This window comes from Erithacus rubecula (assembly GCF_903797595.1).
Source record: "Erithacus rubecula genome assembly, contig: SUPER_Z_unloc_2, whole genome shotgun sequence".
NCBI lineage: Eukaryota > Metazoa > Chordata > Aves > Passeriformes > Muscicapidae > Erithacus > Erithacus rubecula.
The window spans coordinates 6,458,431-6,482,122 of NW_027635860.1; the positions used below are offsets into that span (position 1 = coordinate 6,458,431).

General features: G+C 38.9%; 1 protein-coding gene across 2 annotated transcripts in view; it reads right to left on the bottom strand.

Moving 5' to 3' along the window:
• DAPK1 (death associated protein kinase 1) overlaps positions 1-23,692 on the bottom strand; it is an 83,725-nt gene that overhangs the window by 39,037 nt on the left and 20,996 nt on the right. For both annotated transcript variants that reach the window (XM_079330932.1, XM_079330931.1), the window contains exon 3: positions 5,340-5,561. In XM_079330932.1, the coding sequence (XP_079187058.1) occupies positions 5,340-5,561 (222 nt within the window). The remainder of the gene's footprint in view (positions 1-5,339; positions 5,562-23,692) is intronic.

Sequence of the window (23,692 nt, forward strand, 5' to 3'; positions counted from 1 at the left end):
CCTAAGTGATAATTAATTATTATCTAAGGATTTCTAATGAATTTTAAAATCTACAAATGAACCCTAAAATCTAGGCCCAAACCCCTTGAAGAAACATTTATCTTGCTTAGATTTCAAAACAACATAAACTAAGTTAAAGAACCATGCCATCAATTTATTCCAGTTTTAAACCAGATGCAAATTGATAAATATTTGAATTCTTCTCTAGTCCAAATGTTTCTTCTATCAACGTCAACTTGTAAAGAGAAGTGTTTTCCCTAGGGGTTCTGAGATCAAATGTGTCTTGTATGACAGCCAGTCATGCAGTTGTCAGCCCAAGACTGGACCCATATATTACTGCCTCTGTTTTATGTAAGAATAAGGGGGTTTACATCCACTTCATTTCACTGCCTTTATGAATTGTGCAGTTACCAACCCACTCCTCATAAGTACCAAGTGTACCAAACATTTTGAAACAGCAGAACAGGGCTGCTAGCTCATTAAATTACCTACTGACTGAACAATATTGCAACTCAATATTCAATTTTTCTTTATCTAGCTACCAGAAAAATGAAGACATATCCTAGCATCACCACGGCTTTTCATTTTCATTTGTCCAACTTCTATTAGAGACATCAATTGTCATCAAATATTCTCTTTAGTGTACCTGAATTCTTCAGGTATGCTGAACAAGAAGCATTGGCCCCAATGGCCAGCTAGAACACACACACCAAAACCTGGACTATAATTTAAGCAGTTAAGTCCCACTAAGTGTGGGGGGGACACCTGAACACTCCAGTGAATCTTTCATCAAATACCACTGGTACCTTAGGTTTTCATCACTGAAGTTCCTGAAGTGCTGGAGTCTGGATAGGTGGTTACCTTGGCCCAGAGCATGGTGCCTGTGACATTTAAATTTAATATATGAGGAGCATTCAGGTTTGGCAAAAAAGAGAGGCAATGGTTTTGCTCAGGGACTGCAGCACATGGAAATCAATGCTCCGTTTGAGACGTGCTCACTGTGTGGCAGAGTCACACCAGCTCTAGATCCTGTCCTCTCAGCCCTGTCAAGCCTTTGTTCTAACCTGTCTACAGATTCTCTGTGCATCCATCTGTGGGCCTGGAATTTAGGATTTAGAAGTCCAAAGGTGGCACAAGATCTACAAATTAGTGTCACAGGTCTGCTCACTGCCAATTACATCTGAGAAGCAGCAAATATTTAATCTTCCTCTCAAATTTCAGTGCAAAGCCTCTGGAGAATAACTTTCTTACGTACTTATGGGTAAAATTAACAAAAATCTCAGAGATATTTCTACCAAAAGACAACTAAAAATTAAAACAATGTTGGGAAGGCTTCAAACTTCTCTGAAAGACAGGCTATAACCCTCTGTAAAAAATTAAATTAAAGCCCCAATAAGATAGAAGAGGAATTTAAAGAGTTCAAAATTATTTGCTCTTATTTACTGTTCAATGATCAACTAAGGAAATTATCATAATTTTTATACAAGGATGTATCATCCCCTCCTTGCTCTGTTCTATTTTGATTAATAATATGAAGCTACCAACAAAGTGTGATGCAATGTTTAAAAGAAAGCTTATGCTTTCAAATGAAGTACAAATCCTAGTATTTAGAAGCACAAATGCTTCTAATATTTTCAATGCTTTCTATTTTTTAAAAATTTATAAAACAGATAATCACTCAGAACAATGCTGCAAGAGCTAACCATCTTAAATTAAGATTTGAAATTCAGAAATGAAGTTTTGTGTTTTGCAAAGAAAAGTAAGCACGCCATCCACAACTTCCAAGTAAAAGGAGTCAGGAATTGCTATCAAGTCATTTTAAAAAAAGAGACCACTTGCATTTCTTTTGTGAATTCTAAGGAATTACTATACAACATAGGGTGAAAATATTTATTTTTAGCGTTACAAGAAACCAAGGTTCCACAAAGAACCACAATCTGAGTATATTTTATAGCTGCAGTCTAAATAAAGACATAATAAAATCAAAGAAAAAATAAAATGGAAAAGAGAAATTATGCATCCAAGGCCAGAAAAAGAGGAACCAAGTAGATGCAAAACATGATTGTGGAAAAAAAAGTAATTATCACTGTGCAGAGACATCTGTGTTTTCTAGTCTGTGAAGCCTGAAAAAGTGATAGTTTCAGCAGAGCTCACTAGAAATAGCTTAGTACTGCTAACATATAACAGACTCTAATTGCTGCAGCTGGATAGAAAAATGCACTATGAAATTCTGACAAATTCAATTATTTGTGTGATAAAAGCAAGAAAACCCAAAAAACTATTATGGTTTTAAGTTAAATGAGGAAAAGGTGCTGGCTTCAGTTTGTACGTAACATGCATAACATTCCTTTCAAGATGATGAAAGAGTCCACAGAGTGAGAATTAAAAAGGTTATTTCCAGGTCAAGGAGACACTTGTCACTAAGACACAGAGTTATGGAAATACTGCTAAATGCTCTAAATATACTAAAAGATTGCAATAAAATAAGGTTCTTCAAGGATATCTCATGCTTGTGTGTGGAGGCTAAATCTTCTAAGGAAGGATTTGGTTTTTAAAGTTTCATGATTTAAATGTTCCATAGAAATTGGGTTTTTTGGTAAATCGTTTCCTGATACAAGGCAGTTGAAAGGAAAAATTCCAAACACCTATGTGGATAAAGTAGCTCTGTTTTGTATTTGGTGCTGTGAGGACCTACTTGGCCACTGCAATAATTAACCACTTGCTCACCTATTCCTGCATATAAATCATGACCTTGAACAGAATCAGAGAATGGTTTGTGTTGGAAGGGACCTTAAAGATCTCCAAGTTCCACCTCCCCTGCCATGGGCAGGGTCACCTCCCACTAGACCAAGCTGCTGCGAGACCCACCCAACCTGGCCTTGAGCACTTCCAAGAATGGAGAAGCAGAACTCCTCTGGCCAACCTGTTTCAGTGCCTCACCGCCCTCACAGTTAAGAATTTCTTCATAATATCCAATCTGAGTGTACCATCTTTCAGTTTGATGCTGTTTCCCCTTGTCCAGCCAATTGCTCACCTCTGAGAAACTGCCAGTTAGTAAGGCAATTAGTAAGTGAAACGTTTAGGAGTCTGTATGCAATACAGCAAACTTGTGATGAATCACAAAATAAAAATCAATAGTGAACAGGCCTTAGACCCTGTTGCCTTGGGACTGTGCATGTTGACATATGGCAACAAAAGGGCAGCTGCAGTTTCTCAGTGATACAGAATTTTGTTTCTGTGTGGTATACTGTCTCATTATTGTAGCCAGAACAGAACACAGGTGCCAGGAAACATATTATGTTCTAATCAGAATCCAAAATAGACACTTAGGGTAGATTCTGAGGACAGCAAAACAGGTTGCTTAATGAGATTTCAGCTTTATTTCTGTTTGTATGAAATAAAATAACAAAGACTGTCAAGAGGGTAGGTCCCTAGGCAAAATATGACTATTAGAGCGTTAGAGAAAAAGGATTACATATTTAATGTCTAGGCATGCGATTAAAATGACAATCCTCTCTATTCAATAGCTTTATGTAACATCATGGTGATTTTGAGAACGAAAAAACTTTGTAGCAGTTAGCATATTCAAATTTACAAAGGGATTGCTAATGTCATCTTTTCCTCTTTGACTGCCTAAATAAATAAATGCGTTACCTTTGTGATATCCAAAATAGCACTTCTTTAACTTGAAAGACTCATGAAGCAGTTTGAAAAATTGAAGAAAAAAAATTTCCAATTGAATCTATATAGGGATTGCTCACCTCACAAAACAATTACCTAAATTGCAATGCAAATAATTTGCTGAGCTTCCTGCCATCAAGCTTATGAAATATGCAGATTGTCATTCTTCAGCTCAATGGACAGCAATGGGTACACACTGACACACACACACAGCAACTTTGCTGCCAAAAGAGCTCCTATTCCATGTGAGAAGTGGGGATGGGTGGAGCAGTCCATCCCTCCTACCATGGCCATGATTAGCAAGTCTCCCTCACAGCTTTCAAGTACAGACACTGGCCTGATTTCATTTGGATAGATTTCAGAGCAGAAGGAGCTGCAGAAGCAACAACACTCTGACAGTGAGGTTATAGAGCAAGAGAACACAAGAGTTAGTATCAAGTGGGGAGAGGAAGAAGCATCACACTAATTTTGCAGTGTATTCATGCCATACTTCAAAGAACTCTGAACAAAACCCAGAAACAGCAAGAATATAAGGAACTTTATATAGGATGATAATTTAGTTTGGAAAAAAATACCTGTTTAAATTATCCACATTTGGCAAACTAACCCAAGTGTATACAAATGTAACTAAAAAACCAACCCAGACTACAACTATTACAATAAACCATCACATGCTGAACTGGAAGTGTAAAAACATGTTTGCATAAACATAACAAAGTCGTATCATGCACATTTAGACCATTGGAAAAAATGGAACTCCAAAAGCTACTTCCCAGTTTTCTTTTTAAGTCTATACAGTAAATCTACACCTTACTGAAACCATGCAACACTGAAGTATCTTTATAATGTAGAAATACCATTTATCAAAGCTAATAAACAGGAAGAGGTAAAACCTACATAAGAAAAGAAACATGAACAGCCAAGAAAAAGACACAAATGCTGCCCAAGATTCTGGTACCTTCTGGTACCTAAGTCTTCTGCTTACATGAAATTCTTACTCTAAAGCATGGTAACTGATACTGAGCAGGTATGGCAATAATGAAGTGCCAGGCATGCCATCTGTGTAAAGATATGCACATTCCAGCAGCAGGCACTGACAAACTCTTAACAGGTGAGTAAAACTTAACTCCTACAGTTGCAGTCTTTAAGGAACTGAAGGCCAGACTTGAAAAAATGCAGAAGCAGTCTCTGCTGACATATTACCTACTTTTATTAGCATTGACATTGGATGAAAAATTGGGAACTAAACCAGTATGAAGTGGTATGAAAGTTCAGTTCTCATTTCAACAAGAGAGAACTGGGAAAATTCTGTTCTGTTTTATGTGGGCTAAAAAATGAGAAAAAGAATTCACTGAGGACACTTTACACCAACACAGTAAATTTTGCTAAACTAATCTCTGCTTAGAATCTCTATTTTCCTGTGCTCTGATCTTCAAATCAGTTCATTTAGTTCCAGGCTATTCTTTTGGATCCATAACATCAACAGTAAAAAGCAGAAAAAATAAATCCTAAATATGCTGATTTTTTTTTTAAACTTTGTAGTGCATTCAGAGTGAAAAATATATGTAGATATCAGGAAGCTGTAATACTGACTTAGAAACTAAGATTTCTAAGGCTATTATGTATTTTCCTTTTGGGGTGACAAGGAAGTTACTTACAGCTCCAGAATAAGAATGACATCTGTTTTGTTCTCATAGACATCATGGAGCGTGATCACATTAGGATGCCGAATCTCTTTCAGTATGCCAACTTCTCTCTCGATATCTTCCCGGCTTACTCCACGGCGGCTGGACTTGGTTCTCCTTTTCTTGATGAATTTTGCTGCAAACTGCTGACCAGTACTTTTCTCGCGGCATTTTTTCACCACAGCAAACTGCCCACTAAAAGAAAAAGGGATGATGAGAGTTCAGCTGAAGAAAATTTAGAGTTAACAGCATCCTGTTTACTGTGATGGGGGGAAATCAGCTTTTAACTCTGCTTGACCTAAGTATACTACTGCTCTTTATGACATCTAGAATAACACTTGAAAAAAACCTAGAAGAGGCAGGAAAGGTAATTTAAGATATGGCTTTTGCATCACAAAAATGTACACATTTCAGCATGTAAGCAAAAGGCAACACCTTATCAGTGGGGACCACTGGATTTTTGACAAATATTTGCACTGGGGATTACTGGGCAAAAGTAATGATTTCTGGATTTCTCCTCCCATACGCTTGTTGAATATTTTTTCTTTGTTCTGCAGCTGAGACAATTAGTACTTTCTTACAATCTCAATGATTTCTCAATATTCACTTTATTCTATTGTCAAGGTTCTTTTTAAAAGTTTTTAAAACGAAACTGGATTTCATGACACTGCTTTTGATTTTTAAAGCACTGACTAAATAGAATAGTATCAAGAATTAGTTACTTATCATCTTGTTAAGTACAAGTTTGAAGATGAGAAAAGTACAGAGGCACTGAGAAACAAAACCTGTGTTGGTGCTACAAACCAGAAGAAACTGAAGGAAGCTGCTGACTCCAGCACGTTATCATTTATGTACAAGTCTGCTGTTGCTAGATGTACACACTGATCTAGATCAGAAATCTCCAGCAGTATAATGTGGACTTAAAGAAAAAACAGGATTTCTAAAATGGTTTTTCTCTTAAGTGTCCCTAATTTCTTGTTGAAGATTCTCAAGAAATTCTGCTCCTGCTTTTTTCACCAATGAAGGAATCACAGAAGTACAGAATGATACCAATGAGAACATTTTTTGAACTTAGCCTACCCTGTTAACTAAAGAAGAGCTGTTCTCTAAAGCAGACTTAGAACAGCAGTTAAATCAGAGCTAGCCCTAATAGGTTTGACAATTTGAACAGCCATATAGCATTCGGAGCCATACATTTCATGCCATCATTGCTGTGCTGATCACACACAGTGACACACTGTCTTGAACTGGGACATGCACTTGGGCAAGGCACTCATAGAAGGGCAGGGCAAAGAGCACCTCTCATATGAACTCCTAGAAAGACACCCTGGAGCAGCCACCACTGCCTAGGAAATCTTTGAATGCAGTCAAGCATTGTGAGAGAAGTAAACTTTGAGAGGAGTCTTAGGTCAAGTTGAGGTTTAGATTTATTTCAGTGTTACGATCACCATTCAAGGTTAATTCTTCATTGTTTAATGAAATAAATTCATTAACTTGTGAGAAGATGTTAGCTGCATGAAAAATAACTTTGCCTTAAATTTCACCCAGCCCTAACTCTGCACAAAGTTTTCAAGGATCAGATTTGCTATATGGGAACTCCTACATTATTATTACAAACTGCAGTGGACAGAGCAGTGCTTCAGACCATGCCATATCCATCCATGACACACAGCCTGGAAAACCTGCTTCACGTGCCCAGACTTGGCCTGCTGATGTTATCAGAGATGCTCTTTGACATGTAAGACATTCATATGTGATGGAAAGAGAAAGCACAGACCTCTGGAATATCTGTGTCATCCTAAACTGGCAGCAGAGAGCTAGACAAGGTGTCCAAAGATCATCAGCCTTCTCTGCCTGGTGCAGTCCAACTTCACAAAAACTGAATTTCATCTCCAAGGTCTGGGAATTTTGCACTGCCAGAGTAGAGGTATTTGCACTGCTAGACTGAAAACACAGCCTTTCTGGCTCTTGCTTCCAGGAAGAAAAGCAAGTGATTGTCTCACACTCTCCCACAGCCTGCACATCTCCTTAGAGATACAAAGCTTTATTTAAGAAGCAGTCAGTTTTGCAGAAGATTCACAGTTTCAGAGAAACAACAAAGTGGAGTAGTAGACAGAGGCAGACATCATCACAATTCCAAACAGCTACTCAAGCTCATGGATCACAAGGAAGTCAAAAGCTGCTGTTTGTCTTTTGACCACCTGGCTGGCTTTCAGGCTAGAAGTCTGAAGTGCCTGATAGAGGAAGAAAAATATTTCTGCTTATGATTCATCCATAGGCTTGCATGCTGCATGGCTAACTACTTTCTTATTGATGCTCTGCCTCTAAGTTTAGCAAAAGCTACTGTTTCACTATGGAAAATAAACAAACAAACAAACACAAAAAAAGAAACAACCCTCCCCCCTCGCCACCCACCTCCCCCCCTCCCCCGTAATCCCTACCCAATACCTACAATGCAAATTAAACAAACCCAGAAACAATAACTCCCAAAATATAATATTAAAACCAAAATTACATCTAACAGCAGCTCTGGAGTAAAAAAGGAAAAACATAAATCTGAACTATAGAGACATATAATATATTCTGATATCCAAGAAGATTTAATTATAAAAGTTTGTGGGGATTAAAAGTTTTCTGGGTTTTACTGACCTGATGATTTTTACATAGTATTATTAATATTTAAATTGCATCATTCCCCAAAGCCACTTCACTTTGCTGATGCCTTTAGGGCTAAGACTGTTTAATCTTATTTTGGCAATGGGTCAACTATGACATTACAGGATGAGGTTGATCTCCTGGAACAAAGGGAGCTACATAAGACAAGTAGATCATCTCTCTTCTGAGATATGCAATTTACTTTTTTCAGTCCTTCACTATTTTCTCTGCCCACAACAATATGTTGGAAGGATGCCCTGTTCTATCACTATTCAATATAAAAGTGTTCACAGAAGTCCAACACATTGTTTTAAACGCATGACTTTAAAGATTGGTCTCATCCACAGGTAAATCCACAGGAGGTAAAGCTCCAAAAATCTTTGACACTGCTCAAGACTGTAAGAAAGTTATCAACTGATAAGTACCTTGAGTAAGTGCCAGTTATACACCAAGTAACCTTCTTATTGTTGCTGTTGTGGTATTTATTCAGCACACAACTGCACAATTAGGTGTTTGTTATTAAACGCTGTACACGCAGATCCCACTTAAGCTGCAATCAAAGAGGCTGTTTCATGCCTGTGATCCCTAGACCACACCATTTTACAACTCCCTCTAAGCTCCTGTTTTAACAGCAGAGGAGATGTGTAAATCAAAATGTATTTACTAGGCTGCCCCTTGGAGTACTGCAAGGACTAGCTGATATAAATCAGCTTTTCATGGGCTAACACTCACACAATATCCAGTAATATCTTCCCATTTACCTTATGTTTTCAGATTCGGCATTCATTCACACAGCACCTTCAAAGCCAGAACAGTCTTTCAGTTTTTGAAGTTCCCTTGGTTTTTTAGGTTTGATTTAAAGTGCATGGAGTAAAAAAATGACTTGCATTTTAGAAGGAAATTGCACTAACCATTCTGCACCCTCTCCCCAAAGTAAATCACAAATTCACACTTAATAAAGTATCTGACATCATTCCTCTCCACATAGCAGAATCAGGTTAAACAGCAAGACAGGATGACAGCTTGATTTAAGAACAAATACTTCTGCTAATAACAGTAATTTGTTTTGTGATCTTGCAATCCTTAACTCAACCAGCCCTTAATTACTACCCTAAACCTACTCTTTGTGGGACACTTGGCATACATCCACATCCAGTGATTTTTCAGACTCACTTCAGAACAAGTACTTACCCATTACCTTATCATGACATATCTGCATCCTTTTTACATCATGAGACACACTGCTCTTCACAATAAATATATGAATAAGCAAAAGTTATACAGATAGGGGATAGAAGCACCAATAAAGCCCCTATATGTCAACTTTTATTGGTCCGTGCTTAATGGGATCACAAAACAACTACTCATTAGCATGAATTAAGAAAGTTTTAAATACAGAGACATTTGGTTTAGAATCAAAGGGAAAACACAAAAAAGTACTTTCTTTTTTTTCCCACAAGGATGATGACAGTGATTAGGGGTGGCAAACACCCTGTATTCCTTCCCACTCCCAGCTGTCTGAACCAGCTCTTCCCAGCTAGTTTATTCTGTGAGGAGTAAAAGTTTTGTCCCAAGGACCTGGTGAAATAGTTCTAAGCTGGACACTGAATTGTCAAGTAACCCTAAGGGAACAATTTTCTAGTAATTGCCACAACAGATCAAGAATGGGGCAATTTTCTATGCCATCTTCTGAAGACTGCATTCCAAAGTTTAATGGGAGTAGGAGTAAAAAAAAGGTATTACGTTGCCATTAGAGTAATAAGATGTCTTGGTATGTTTCTCACATGTAGGCATTTTTCTCCTATTTAAAAATTTTATATTCAGCACACAGCTCTGAAAACACAATGTACTGAGATTCAACTACTTTTACTATTTGTTTGACTACTTTCCTTTTTAAAATTACACTAATCCAACAGAAAGAGATTTACATAATACTATTAGATTAGCCTGTGAAAGAAACTGCAACTCTACCATGGGGCAAACTTGTTTCCTCCCACAGAACTCCTATCAGCATACTGTACACACTTCTGTCTTTCCTCAGAGATCTGCTGAGAGAAGGACCAGGGGATGTGAAGCCCCAGGAGCATCCCAGCATCAGTCAGCTCTGTCAGCAACCACTGCTACCCATTACCACTGTCTGTCACCAAAGGCATCTGACCTGCTTCTGCTAATAAGTTATCTCTCACAAAAATCACTGAAGAGGCAGCAGTATCCAAGTTTTTCCAAAGAAAAGGAACACCTGTCCTCAAAGTTGACCACTTGGTAACATGAAGGAACAGCATCTATATACCTGGTAGAAGAAGCAGCTGGAAGCACCTGAAGTCTATTAATCACCATAGACTTGTTTAGGCTGCACATTAACAGTTGTTTCAGGAAAGGGCACAGTGGCCATAGCATAACAGAAGTAGTAATTTTGGGAATCACATGAAAAAAGCAGTACCAAAGAAAAGAATAAAGAGAAATTAAACATGATACAGCATTTAAGCTAAGGAGAAAATACTCCTCAAATTATATATCAGTGACTAAGCAGACAAACTAACCAGCTGGAAATTGCTGATGGACCAGAGATCACTAGTAAGAACTGGCTGTCTCAAGTACTATTAGTATAGGAAAGAAAACATAAGGGCTTAACTAGATCTGACTGCGGAACAATTAAAAGTTGAGTGCTACAAGTACACATATGCTAGGCAATTGTGCACTAGACTTCCAAAAGGTACAGAGTTAAAATGAAGTTGCAATTTACACCCATCAAAATAATGCATGCTGATACACTATGTTTAGAAATATTTTGGAAAAGAAACAAAGACAAAAAGAACAACAGCAAGGAAGGGGAAGCAAAGGGGAAAATCAAACAGATATATAAAAAACCCCAATCTACTAACACCTGGTATTTATGAGTTCTGATAATTCCTGATTTCCAAATTCCTGATCATGCACAGATGAATTATACGCTTATAAACTCCTCATCTTCTAAGTTGTTTTTATTTCTGACTTAGAATAAATCTTGGTTTCTAATTACCAAGTTCCAAAAGTACACCATAGTGACTCAATGTATATATGTGATTCTAAGTTTGATTGTCCTTCACTATGAATACATCAAATATTTAAAGTTATTTTACCAAAATATGCAAAGTATAAAAAGCAATTCTTCCTTTATGCAATATTTTAAACTAAAAACCCCCCAACTTTCAAAAATGAACTCTATTATTACTGTATAATTTATTTAGATATCTTTTTTGTCTCTAGAGACAAACTGAAACATCTGTTGTACTGCCTATTCAAATACAGCTGCAACAATGTAACTGTTATATTGAAAATTAAATTAATAGAAGCATTTTGATAGTGTCTATAACATGACAACATGAAGCAGTTAGAATCTGAGGTTTCAAGCAGCATAAGAAGCAGGTCAAATTTTTAAGCATATATTTATAGACTAAACTACCTACCATAACTCTGTGTAACTGAAGTCAGGTTGCACGATGGATCAGAAAATAAAGAATTGTAGTGCTGTGACTTAACCCCAGATGGCCACAGCTCTTCTCAGCCCCTCCATGGTGTGACAGAGAAGAGAATCAGGAAAAAAAATTAAAAGCTCAAGGGTTAAGATAAGAACACTTTAATGGCTGCAATGATGTTAACAAAAAAAAAAACAACAAACAACCAAAAACTAATAAAACAAATGACAATAACAATAGCAATGGAAAGGAGAGGGTGAGAAACAGAGAGATGGGAATAAAACCTGAGAGGGAGAGGCAATGCACAATGCAATTGCTCAGTACACTGATGCCCAAACCCACCCTCCAGCATCCTCTGGATGATAAAACTCCTGCTGGATTATGATATCATAGTGGGTATGATTTTCATGGTACGGTATACCATGGCCCAAAATCGGCCAGTTTGGGTCAGCTGTCCTGGCTGAACAGGTGCTCCCCTCTGCAGTGCACCTGCTGGCTGGCAGGGCACGGGGAGCTGGAAGGTCCTTGCCTTAAGGCAGGCAAGAGGAGCAACGAAACCTCAGTGTGGTACCAGCATAATTCTCATGCTAAATCCAGACCACAGCATTGTGCAGGCTACTGAGAAGAAAACTAACTCTAATACAGCTGAAACCAGACACAAAGAAGCAGAGGATTTGTCCAATCTGTTATTTTCTCCAGAATTTTAAAGCTTGTGCCTCATATTTTTGTAGTTTGGTTATTTTAAAAACAAATCATCATGCCCTTTAGCTATGTATTTATATCCTGCAGAAATCCTCTTGTGCTACCAACTTCAGCACATAATGCTGATGAAATTGGAGGTTTCTGTTGCTCTGCTTTCTATAATTTCATTAGGTGGCTAACAGACTTCTCTAGATGTTTGTTAAGCTTACAGAAAAGTGATTTTCTTCACTATTTTCTCAGATACCCAGAAGAGCTACTAGTCCTAAGGGAGGCATAAGAACATGGTAAAAAAATTTATGACAGATCTAAATAAAATATCTCAGAAAATATACATTGTTCACTGATTTTTATTATTATATCTTAAATGTTTTGCATTGTTCCAAGTAGCGTATGAAAAATTTTAGAGGAATGGTTATAGTGGAGATGGGGAAGAAGAAAAAAAGAGATGAAAAGACAAGAGACTATTACTTTGTGCACAGATACGCATGTGTATGCTGTATTGAGTGTTACAAAGTGTTTTACTTCCTTACTGTGAGGGTGGTTTATCATGGAATTAAACTGCTTTCTGTGCCACACATTTGAAAAGGTAAGTACCTGCCATTGCCAAGGCTCCCTATGGAGCCCGTTTATCCATTTATGGACTTGGTCAAGATCACATCTCACTGAACACAGCTCCTCAGTACAGTAATTAGTTAAGCATGAGCAGATTAATCAGATGGCTCTGGCTGGCTCAGAGAGAAGGGCATGAAGAAAGGACAGCTACATACTGTGCCTCCATGTCAGAAGTAAGACCAAGCCTGTACAACTTTCCTTCCAATGTCCCTTCCCCTTTCAGGTGAGCACCATCACCAAAAGGATCAGCACCTGCTTGGGAATTCCTTATTCTACTGAAAGAACCACGATCAGGTTTTTCCAACATATTTAATGTCAAACAAGTCAAACTGTTGGAGAGTGAATACATGCACACACCTGTGAGCACATTTGCTGAGCTGAAAAGCATTTATTAACTAGAGGAGCCCATCAGGCAGAGATGAGGCTCCTATACCAGCAACTTGGCAGTAAACATCAACTGCAGATGACTGAGGAATTCTTTGCATTTACAAATAAGAAGCTTAGAAAAAATGCAAACTCGCGATTAGGCTGAATTTTATAAAGTAGAATAATGCACAAGTTTCAGCCACTCTCTCTGTACATATAAATATGCACAATATGTCTATAGACGTTATTATGAAGATTTTAAAATGGGATAAAAATATGAATGGATGATATTTTGGTATTGTATTTTGTTTATTGTTTATTTCATACACATTACACTGTGAATATGTATTTGATATATTTTGTCGTAAGAAGTAACTGAGTTTGTGTCCCTGACAAGGGTTTTAATTAGAAACATAGAATCTTCCAAAAGAGACTAAAAGTCAAAATGCCTGCAATATTTTCATCCTGCTGCTGTAGTTTTTCTGAAGGCTAATGCATAGCCCTTGCCAAGTATGGCTGCTATGTAACCAGAGGAGAATGCAGTCCTCTCTTTTATCTAAGGAGAGTGCCTTCACAATTTTTTTCGTTTTAAAAATGGCTTCGTTTCAATTCACAGCTTGAAGCTGAACAGGATTTTAGTGAAATCCTGTGTACTGACTGTGTTATACCAATTCTCCCCATGCAGCTACAAGCAGATCTGCTCAGTGTGATTCTCAAGTGTTGGCATGTGACCTTGAAAGGGAGAGAAGAGTAGAAGAAATTATGAAAAGTAGAATCAGATATGCTTTGTTATGTGATTCAATGTGAAAACAGTTATGAAAACACTTGAACAAAAAGTGATATAAGTGCTGCTTGTGTTCAGAGGAAAGGGTTAAAAGGAGAAGAATGGTGATGAAGAGGATGGGTTTACTCAAGTGACCTTACAACTGGGAATGCCAAGGCCTGAAGAATGAACAGAGTCAGAAGTTAGACTTACTGCTGTTTATCCTCTATCTCTTTGGAGAATTTCAGTGTAGAGATAGCCTAGGTGTTTACAGAGACTTGTAGGCCCTATCCCAGACATGCCTGAGCTCCCAGCTGGGAGGGAGATGAGAGCAGAGATGTGGAAAGCACAGGGAGGTCACAGCACGGGGCTGCAGGAGCTGCTCAGCCCTGGGTGAAGGGGCACAGCAGCAGCCCTGCCGCCCGCTGGGGCTGGGCTGAGCCTGGCTGCCTGTGCCCTCACTCTGTGTCTGCTGCCCAGCCCTGCCTCAGGACCCTCCACTTAGCAAGGCAATTCAGCAAATCTATGCTCTGTGTTTCAGCTGCGGCTTTTTGGTTGCTCTCAGTCACCTTGTGCATTGATTCACAATTCAAAACAGAAGCTATTTCTATTTTCCTTACATAGTCCAACTCCTTGATATTTAATTATATGTGGCTGAACTGCGGCTTGCTTCCCCAATTTAAAAAATGTTTAGGTGAGTCATGATGCATCACACATTAATAGAACCATAGAACAGTTTGGGTTGGAAGGGACCTTAAACATCGAGTTCCAACTCCCCTGCAATAGGCAGGGACACCTCCCACCAAACCAGATTGCTCAAACCTCCATGCAACTTGGCATTGAACACTTCCAGGGATGGGGCATCCACAATGTCTCTGGGCAACCAGTTCCTCCAGTGCCTCACTATCCTCACAGTAAGGAATTTCTTCCCAATATCTACCATAAGAATTCCTTCTTTCAATCTAAAGCCATTCCTCTTGTTTTACTGCTACATGTCCCTGTGAAAAATCCCTCTACTTAGCCTTGCTCTAAGTCCCCTTCAGATACTGAAAGGCTGCTGTAAGTTCCCTGCAGAACCTTCTCTTTTCCAGGTTGAACTCCCCAACTCTCTCAGCCTGTCAGTATATAGCCTGGCATTACAGTATAGGAACAAGTAAATTTTGTTCATCATTTTTGATGTATCACAAATTTAATATAAACAAACCATATGAATATCACCTCTGAAGAATTTATTTGCATTGGAACTCAAATTTATCTCTATTTAAAGATACCATTGTTCAAAAGAATGAGGAAGAAAAATATGGGAGTTACAACAAAGAATGGAAAGCTTTGTTTTCTAATATGTACAGTACTTCAACAAATATTTATTATCTAAATTGCCACACAAAGCATATACTTGTGAGGCAGTCAAGGCTTATGAAGACATTTCATAATTGTTTAAAAATATTAGACAATGAAATTTACCTGGGATTAAGTAAGAGTTAACATCCATAAACTCAAATTGGCAGGTAGCAAATCAATATTGTAATAAAAATTTCACAAACTCCTTCAAAGACCACTTGCTCAGAAAAAAATGTTGTGCAAGAAAGATGCAACTTTAAGCACCTGATCAGTCCTTAAGCTTAACCTTTGATGCTGCCTAAATTTTGTATTTCTATATACCTCATTAGTTAGTCTTAAATTCAGGTTAACATTTTTATTGACTTTTCATCTTTTTAAAGAAAAATTTCCAATTACTCAATTTCCCTCAATTTAGATAATTGTAAAATTAATTTGATTTCTGTTTTCCCAAGTTGTCTTCCAATTTCTTATGGCTTAAAAATAACTTTTGTAATTTTCTTCTTCATATTCAATAAAAGAGGGATCTATAAAACAAATATGCAAAGTAAATGAAAAAAAAACAACACATGAAACCATTACCTTATGATCAAGACATGACAAAGCTTCATACAAAATGCCACCTAAAAGTGCAAAACTTAATGCCAGTGAATACATAAGATTTAAGAAATCACACAGAATTCTTCAAACTATTTCTCTGGCCAGATTTCTCTTTTCAACAATGATACAATGGAATCAGTCTGGGAAGCACTTGAAGATTCACAGAAATAGCTCCCATCTGTTAAATGTAGTACCATGTATGGCTTCATAGGCTGTTTATCTCTGCTGTTCACCAGCTTCAGTCCTCTTCATCCTATTCACTGTGCTTTTTTAATACAACAGAAAGGGTTCCTTTTAATCATTTTCACCAGTGTCAGCAGCCTGTACTTATTTTCCTCATTCAGCTGTCTTAATTCCAGATTTTTAAGACCTCCTTCTTCATCTGCAGCTTCACAACTTGCAAGTAAGTCCGCCTTCTCTTGTACCTCAGCAAATCTTGGTCTTCAAGCCACTGTTGTCCAAAACTTGGAAAAATTACAAATTCCTGCTCATTCCTTTCGCCTCTGTTCTCATTGTTACTGCACTTTCTTCTCCTTACACATTCACCTGGCTCCAGCATGGTGGCCAGGTATTCAGATCTCTTTCTGAAGCTCAGTTAAAGAAATGAATCAATACTCCCCACAGTCTCTCCTAATGAGAGATATATGAGAGAGATTTAGAGAGATTCCCCTCTCCAAATCACCCTCTTGCTGCCGATACTACGTTCTCTGCTTGATACTTGTTTTCCTTCCAACTGACCTAGCTCCCCTTCACAATAAAATGGCAAAGCACACAAAAAACATAACTGAAAAAAACCCAACCAAACCCAGACCACTCTGACAATTATGCTTCTGCTCTGGATCAGAGTGCTGAATCCCAAACACAATGCTCACACTGACCCAGGACTTCTAATACTCAGTAGATCTTATCCAGTATGTAGACAGAGACAGTTCTTCAGAACCTATTATTATCTTCTCAGCTATGGATGTACTAAAGGGATGGAGTCATTGCATATTCAAGTTAGCACACACAATTTTAAACAAATACTTTAATCTGCCAAAAAGGGGAATAAATAGTTATGTACATAGACCCAACTTTGAAGACAGAGAAGACAGCAGCGCCTCTATGCTGTCCATTCAGATTCAATCAATGGAGGGAGGAGAAAAGACAGTGACAAGCGTTTTATTTTTCTTTTTATATAGCTAACTTCTAGCCAAATCCCTCTAACTGCCTCCAATCCCTTTCCTTAAAGTAAAAATAAAGACCACGACCTAGAAATTCGACCTACACAGCTTTACGTTAAAATATGCTGAAGATTACTGCTTGTTATTACTTTGATATTGGTTTTATTTAATGTGGAAATACATTCTATTAGAACTTTGTGCTACAGCAACAATCACAGCTTTCTTGTGACAGTAATGGATGAAAATCATCAGTGCCAAAACCAGCTCACTTCATTAAAAACACAGTGTTCTCTTCGTTTGGTAGGATTGGGAAGTGCTGTTGTGCAGCACTGGAGATACAGCAAATTTGGAGCATGACTGCTGAATAATTACATGAGTCCAGGTTAAGCATTTCATTTATTTGCATAAGTGTGGAATAAGAATGAGGTTTCCAGTTAGACTTCTGGATGGAATTTAACAAGACAGGAAAACACTCAGTTTTTGGAGGTCTGATTAGCTAACTTTTTCAGAACTTAAATGACAAATAAGAACAGATCACTAAAAATTAAAATGCTTGTATCAAATTAATGTAAGAAATAGATGCATCTTATTAATCTATTGGATCTCTCTCGTAGCATGAAATAAAATAGCAACACTACCACTATCTTTTAGGATTCCGTCCATTTGTATTCGAGATTATTAGTACCATAACTTTCTCTCAAACAAAAAAGCAAATATTCCTTGCATGTTTTTTAACATGATTTCTGCCTGTAAAAGCTTATTTTGACTCTGATAAAAACGCTAGCAGTATGCATTTAGTTAAGAAAAGAGTATTGAAGATTTCATTTTTCAGTGTTAGTTATGTAGAGAATACCATTACTCTTCCTTTGTATTTACAGGCAGCTGAGTTGATCTTCTTTTAAAACACAGAAGTGGATTAAGTGATTTCTAGAGATAGTTTGTTTAAACTATAAAGCTAGAGCATGAAGACATCCCACTTTTGCAAATGGATGCTATGCACAGAAGCTCTCTTCTTTGTGTAAGCTTTGACCTAACACCACTTCTATTTCTGACTTCAGCAGTCAGAAATGCAGTCAGTGTTTTGAAGCAGTCAGAAGACCACATGGATACTTCAATGATCTTCATGAAAGCTAAGAAAACTATTACATTGAACGAAAGGCTGGAGACTGCAGTAACCATTGAAGACACTGTCATTAATGCAAGGAGTATGCTCAGCAAATGTTAGCAATGAAAATTAATAAGCTGAAAGAAGGGGAAAAAATTTGCAGGTGCATATCAGCATTACTAAAACCAAATGGTTTTCTAAAATTCAGCTTCTTTGTCAGAGATATTTTTTCTAGATTTGGTTTTGACTAAGGAGATTTGTCATGCAAACAATTGTGTGTTTAGAATTGCTAACATTACTGATAAGTTTCACTTTCTACAGTAATTCAGTCAGTTTCTGAGAGACTCTCATGCACCAATTCCAGCACTCAAGTGCTTCAGCTCTTCCTATTCAGATGAAGAGTTAGGCATCAGAATAAAAACACATCCACATGGACTTCAGCTTAACAGTCATTGCAGGCTGCAGTTCAAAGCTTTGCTTCCTGTTACAAGGGTGAGAGAAAAGGACTGCCCAAACTACAAGCAAACACGTTAGCAATTACGGTCTTAAGGAAGATGAACTTCTGTAGAATTTTGCAGTGTAGCATTGTAACTGCCCTACATAACTTGGCTTTGCCACTCTCCACCCTTGTGCTTCATAAGCTATGGCTAAGCCATACTGCACCAGAGCTAAAGCAAGAGCAGTAACTCAAAAACATTTGGAGGAGGGATAAAATGTTTCTAAATACAGCCCCAAAATAAAGCAATTATTTTTAAATTAATGAGTTGCTTTGTAAATGGAGCTTTAACAGGTGTATTTTTCCAGAAAGCTGGTCTTTTCATTACAGTTGTCAAACAAAAGGGTAGTACCCTTGTGCAGGGCAGTATTGAAATTCATCCCACCTAAGAGTTAGGTATAAGCAAGGACCTGTGAGCTTCTTTCCCATTTCTATCACCAGCAGTGAGTCCCTACATTCAGTTCCTCATTTGCCTCTACTCAGGAGCCCCCTGCATGCAAACTGAAGATGAGTAAGGCCCTGGAAAAAAAGCAGAACCAGTCACCCAATGGCATTTCAGTACTTCCAATGAACTTTCTCTGCACATCAGTTCCTCTCCATCCTTCTAGAGTTATTTTACTGGATTCTTTTTGCTATTATTACTTCCTCAAAAATGAACTAAATTTCACTTCTGAAAGCCTTAACTGCTTACTTTAAAGATTTCAGAGGCTTAGGGATGAGTACTGCAGGCATGATGCAAGGGTGTAAGGGACTTTTAGCTGATTTTAACCTTGCAAAGCTGAAATGTTCGGGAAAAAAGTTTAGAAAGTTTTGGTTGGATGTTCCTGCAGTATATGGTATTCTAATTAAAAAAAAAAAAATATATATATATATATATTGCCCACAATTGACACTCTGCTTTATGGAAGATATATTTGTTGTAGTTACTACATAATTTTTTACATGGAAATAATAGGAAAACAATCCTGAAATATTTCACTTGCCAAACCACAGCCTACTTTGATCTTTGATTTTCTAGATATAGACTTTTCAAGTTAAGATTTCAAACATTAAACAGCACAAACTCCTGAAGTTTTCTTGCATCTGTTGCCTCCTTGACAAAGGAAATAGATAGAAATGACACAAGCTTCCATAGAGCAACAAAGGCATTTTTTTAGCAAAAAAGTTTTTGTTACAAATCCAGTTCACAAAGGCATTTTATTTTGGCCTTAAGAATACAAATTCCACTTGTGCATTTCTTTCCTTTTCCTGTCATTAGGTAACGTTTAACAATTTTTTTCTTCCACAGAAGCCCAGCTCTCCAATAAAAACATTGCGTCAGAGGACTGTGTGCCTCTGTACAGACCCCCTGTGCCAGCACTGTCAGCAGCCTGCCTCTCCTACTGCCAGCCACCAGCCTTCCAGTCCAACACAAATTGCATCAGGGAGGCCAGCACAGTGAGCTCTCCCCTGGTGACAAGCTCCATTTTGTTATTTTTCATGTTAAAATGTCAAAGAAAAATTGCTCTGATCGGGGGCTTCTCTTGGCTCTTTACACAGGGAATTGTCAGTGAGGAGCTACCAGAAAGAGACCAGCGTGGTGGTACACAAATGCCACAAATGGCCTTGCAAAATAATGTAATGAAGAGCAACACATTTTAATGGTCTTTTTTTATTCTAGGGAAAGAGACCTTTTAAGAAGGATTTATAAGGGCGTAAGAAAAGCTGTGCTGCCGGGACAGAGTGCAGATTGGGAGCTGCGGAAGCAGCATGTCCCTGGCAGAGCTGGGAGTCCTGAGGCAGGCCCAGCTAATGTGGAAGGGAGATGATGTGCAGATGGGCTCAGTATCACCTCTGGATCTCTCCCTTCTGCAGAGAGTCCGGCATGCACCCTGGAGTGGAACAAAGAATTTGGTTGGCAAGAGCCATGGCTGCCGTCTATTGGCACTGCTGCTCCACCAATACCACTGCCCTCAATGCCAGGAGGAACACACCTCCCACAACAGGGGATCATCTTTATTGGTATGTAGTTCGGGAGCCTGGAGCCAAAACACAACCCCTATTTTCCCAAAGAAAGTAAGACTAGGCTCCCAGGATGTCTTTGTTTCTTAACTGCCCTTGACTGTCTTGCACTTAGAAGCAAAGTGCCTCATAGCACACCAGCGAAGGCAAGCGGTGTGCAATTCGGGGTTCAGGATCGACTATATGTCACCACAGAAGAGACTGTTTTATTATGACAACCTGTGCAGTACATTTACTTGGACCAGCTGTGAGCAACCATGTGGCTACTCCTCAGTAGCCAAAAAAAAAAAAAACTAATGGAAGGCAGTCAATCTTGGTAGTCTGTCCAGAAAACCTAAGGGCACCCAAGTTTGCATCTGCAGAACAACAACTGCATGTTAAAGTCTTCCTTCCCCTCACAGGTCAGGTGTTTCTCTTGCAGCAAGAGCTGCTTTGGCCTCACAACTTTCTCATGGCTGAATGCCAACAATGTGCCGGAAGGAAAATGAGTTTTCGGAGGCAAAACAAAAAAAGATTGCCAGAAAATACAGACTGCTCTCTTCCTGTTTCCTAGAGCGACATCAGTGAAATTTTTCTAGCAATTAATGAGTTTGCACAGGTGTTACTCCAAGTGTAACCATAAGACTGTCTAGCTGGCAGAAGTGAGAGTGTGTTGGTGGTGACAGGCAAGGGAGCTGAGCTCAGCTGCTGCAGGCACACTGCTGCAGGGCTGGCAGTCAAAAACCAGCTTGTAGGCTTGACATGAAAATCTGTCAAATGGAATAGGGAATCCTCCAACACCTTCCTTTCTGAAACTGCACAATTACACAAAAAGTCAGAAAGCTTCTGAATTTTCATTGTCTTGGCAACAACACCAGTGAGTCTTAGCTGTTTTATAAACGCTTTTAGGCATAAATTCACTGCCATTCTCAATGCATTCACTATGTACAACTGAAGATACTTATTGCTCTTTTTGAAAGCTTCTCAAAGCATGGAAACAAACAAACCTCAAAACCAAAAAATAAGCCAAACAAAACTTCAGCATCTGAGAACAATTATCTCAAACGGTGAATCAAAGAACATTTGAGTAAACAAGCTGAAATCCCAATACATGTGTGTCTAGGCTTCCCCTTGACAGTGAGCAAGGTAAGCACAGGTGTTGCTGCAAACAGCCAGACACAACCTGTGTCAGGGGTGCAAACACAAATTGACTTCACAATGAGTATCAACACCTCCCAGTAGAGGCTCCTCAAAAATCCAGGTCTCTTTGGAAGATGAAATCCAGTGACAGCTGCATGGGACAAGTTACCAGGCAGCTGTAGGACACACCTGCTCAAAACCATTTCAGCATGGTGCTAAAAGAAGAGTTTATCAGAGGTGGGACAGAAGGGCTTAAAGGGGCACTCACATGAAAGGTGGTGGCACACAGCAAGCAGGCTGTAGAAGAGAGCCACCAGCATTACCTAAGCACAAACACAGTGTTCTCAAAACTGCAAGTACAAGGTCACTGGAATTATAGTGAGCACGAGGAACACTGCCCTCTTCTGCAGATGCTACAGGAAACTGACAATCACGTGGAAACAGGCAGTCACCACAAAACAGTCACTTTTTCTGCCCTCACATGATTTTGCATGCTATAACGCTGAGACTCTTTTCCCCATCTGCCACATGACTAGCAGAAGGAATAAACTTCAGTCAATTCCACCAGGGTAGTACAAAAGAGGTACTACCAGAACTCCAAAAATGAAAGCAGGGATGATTGAAGGTTTTTTGAATTTTAAGATGCAGGCCATACATTAAACAAATATCTAAAGTAAATCAGGAAAGTAGTTAATTAAGTAATTAAGTACTATTGAGACCAATATGACACTTCTCTATTTATTATCAATTTATAATATTTTTCCACTCATAGTCCTCCTTCCAAAATAGTATTTTTCCACAATTCAGTTTAACTAATTTTCATATTAACATCATATAGTGTAAAAATATTTGTTGGGCTGGATCACTAGCATAGTGACAATTCTGCGGCCCATGCCATTGTGGAAAGGGCCTCTAACATGTTCCTTGTCTGTCTAGAAGTGAAGCTGGTACAAAAATATCCTACTTACCCGCTGCATGCCCAACTACTTCTTCCTGTAGTCATATCTCTTAAAATGATCTCACAAAAACCAAGATTTATTTCTAACCATTAATGCTCAATAATCCAGCTTAAAAGATAATTTTAAAAACCCCAAACTCTGCTCACACAAGGCATGGCAGAAAGTGCTACCAAGTGTCCTGGGATGAAATAGCAATGAGCTAAAGTTCTTCATGCCAGTGTTGCTTCGTATTCGTCCTAAAAATCACAAAATCATAGAATAGCCTTGATTGGAAAGGACTTTAAAGATCACTTAGTTTCAACATCCCCTACGATGGGCAGGCACAACTCTCACTAGACCAGGCTGCTCAGAGCCTCATCCAACCTGGCCTTGGACACTTCCAGGGATAGGGCATCCACAATGTCTCTGGACAACCTATTCCAGTGCCTCACCACCCCCACAGCAAAGGGTTTTTGTCTAGTATCTAATCTAAACCTGCTCTCTTTCAGTTTGAAGCCATTCTCCCTTGTCATGTCACTATATGCTCTTGTAAAAACTCTCTCTCCGTCTTTCTTGTAGGTTCCCTTCAGGTACAGGGACTGTACCTGAACTGTAGGTCACCCCAAAGCCTTCTATTCTCCAGGCTGAATACACCAAATTCTCTCAGCTTTTCCTCCCTCCTCTGGACTCCCTCCAGCAGTTCCACATCCTTCCTGTGCTGGCACCCAGGGCTGGGTGCAGGGTTCCAGCTGGGGTCTCACAGAGCAGAGCAGAGGGGCAGAATCCCCTCCCTCCCCTGCTGCCCACGCTGCTCTGGATGCAGCCCAGGACACGTTTGGTTTCTGTGCTGGGAGTGCCCATGGCTGGGTCATGTGCAGCCTCTCAGCCACCAGCACCCCCAAGCCCTTCTCACAGGGCTGCTCTGACCTGTTCATCCCCAGCCTGGGCTGGGACCAGGGATTTACCTGACCCAGGTGCAGCACCTTGGTCTTGTTAAACCTCATGAGATTCCC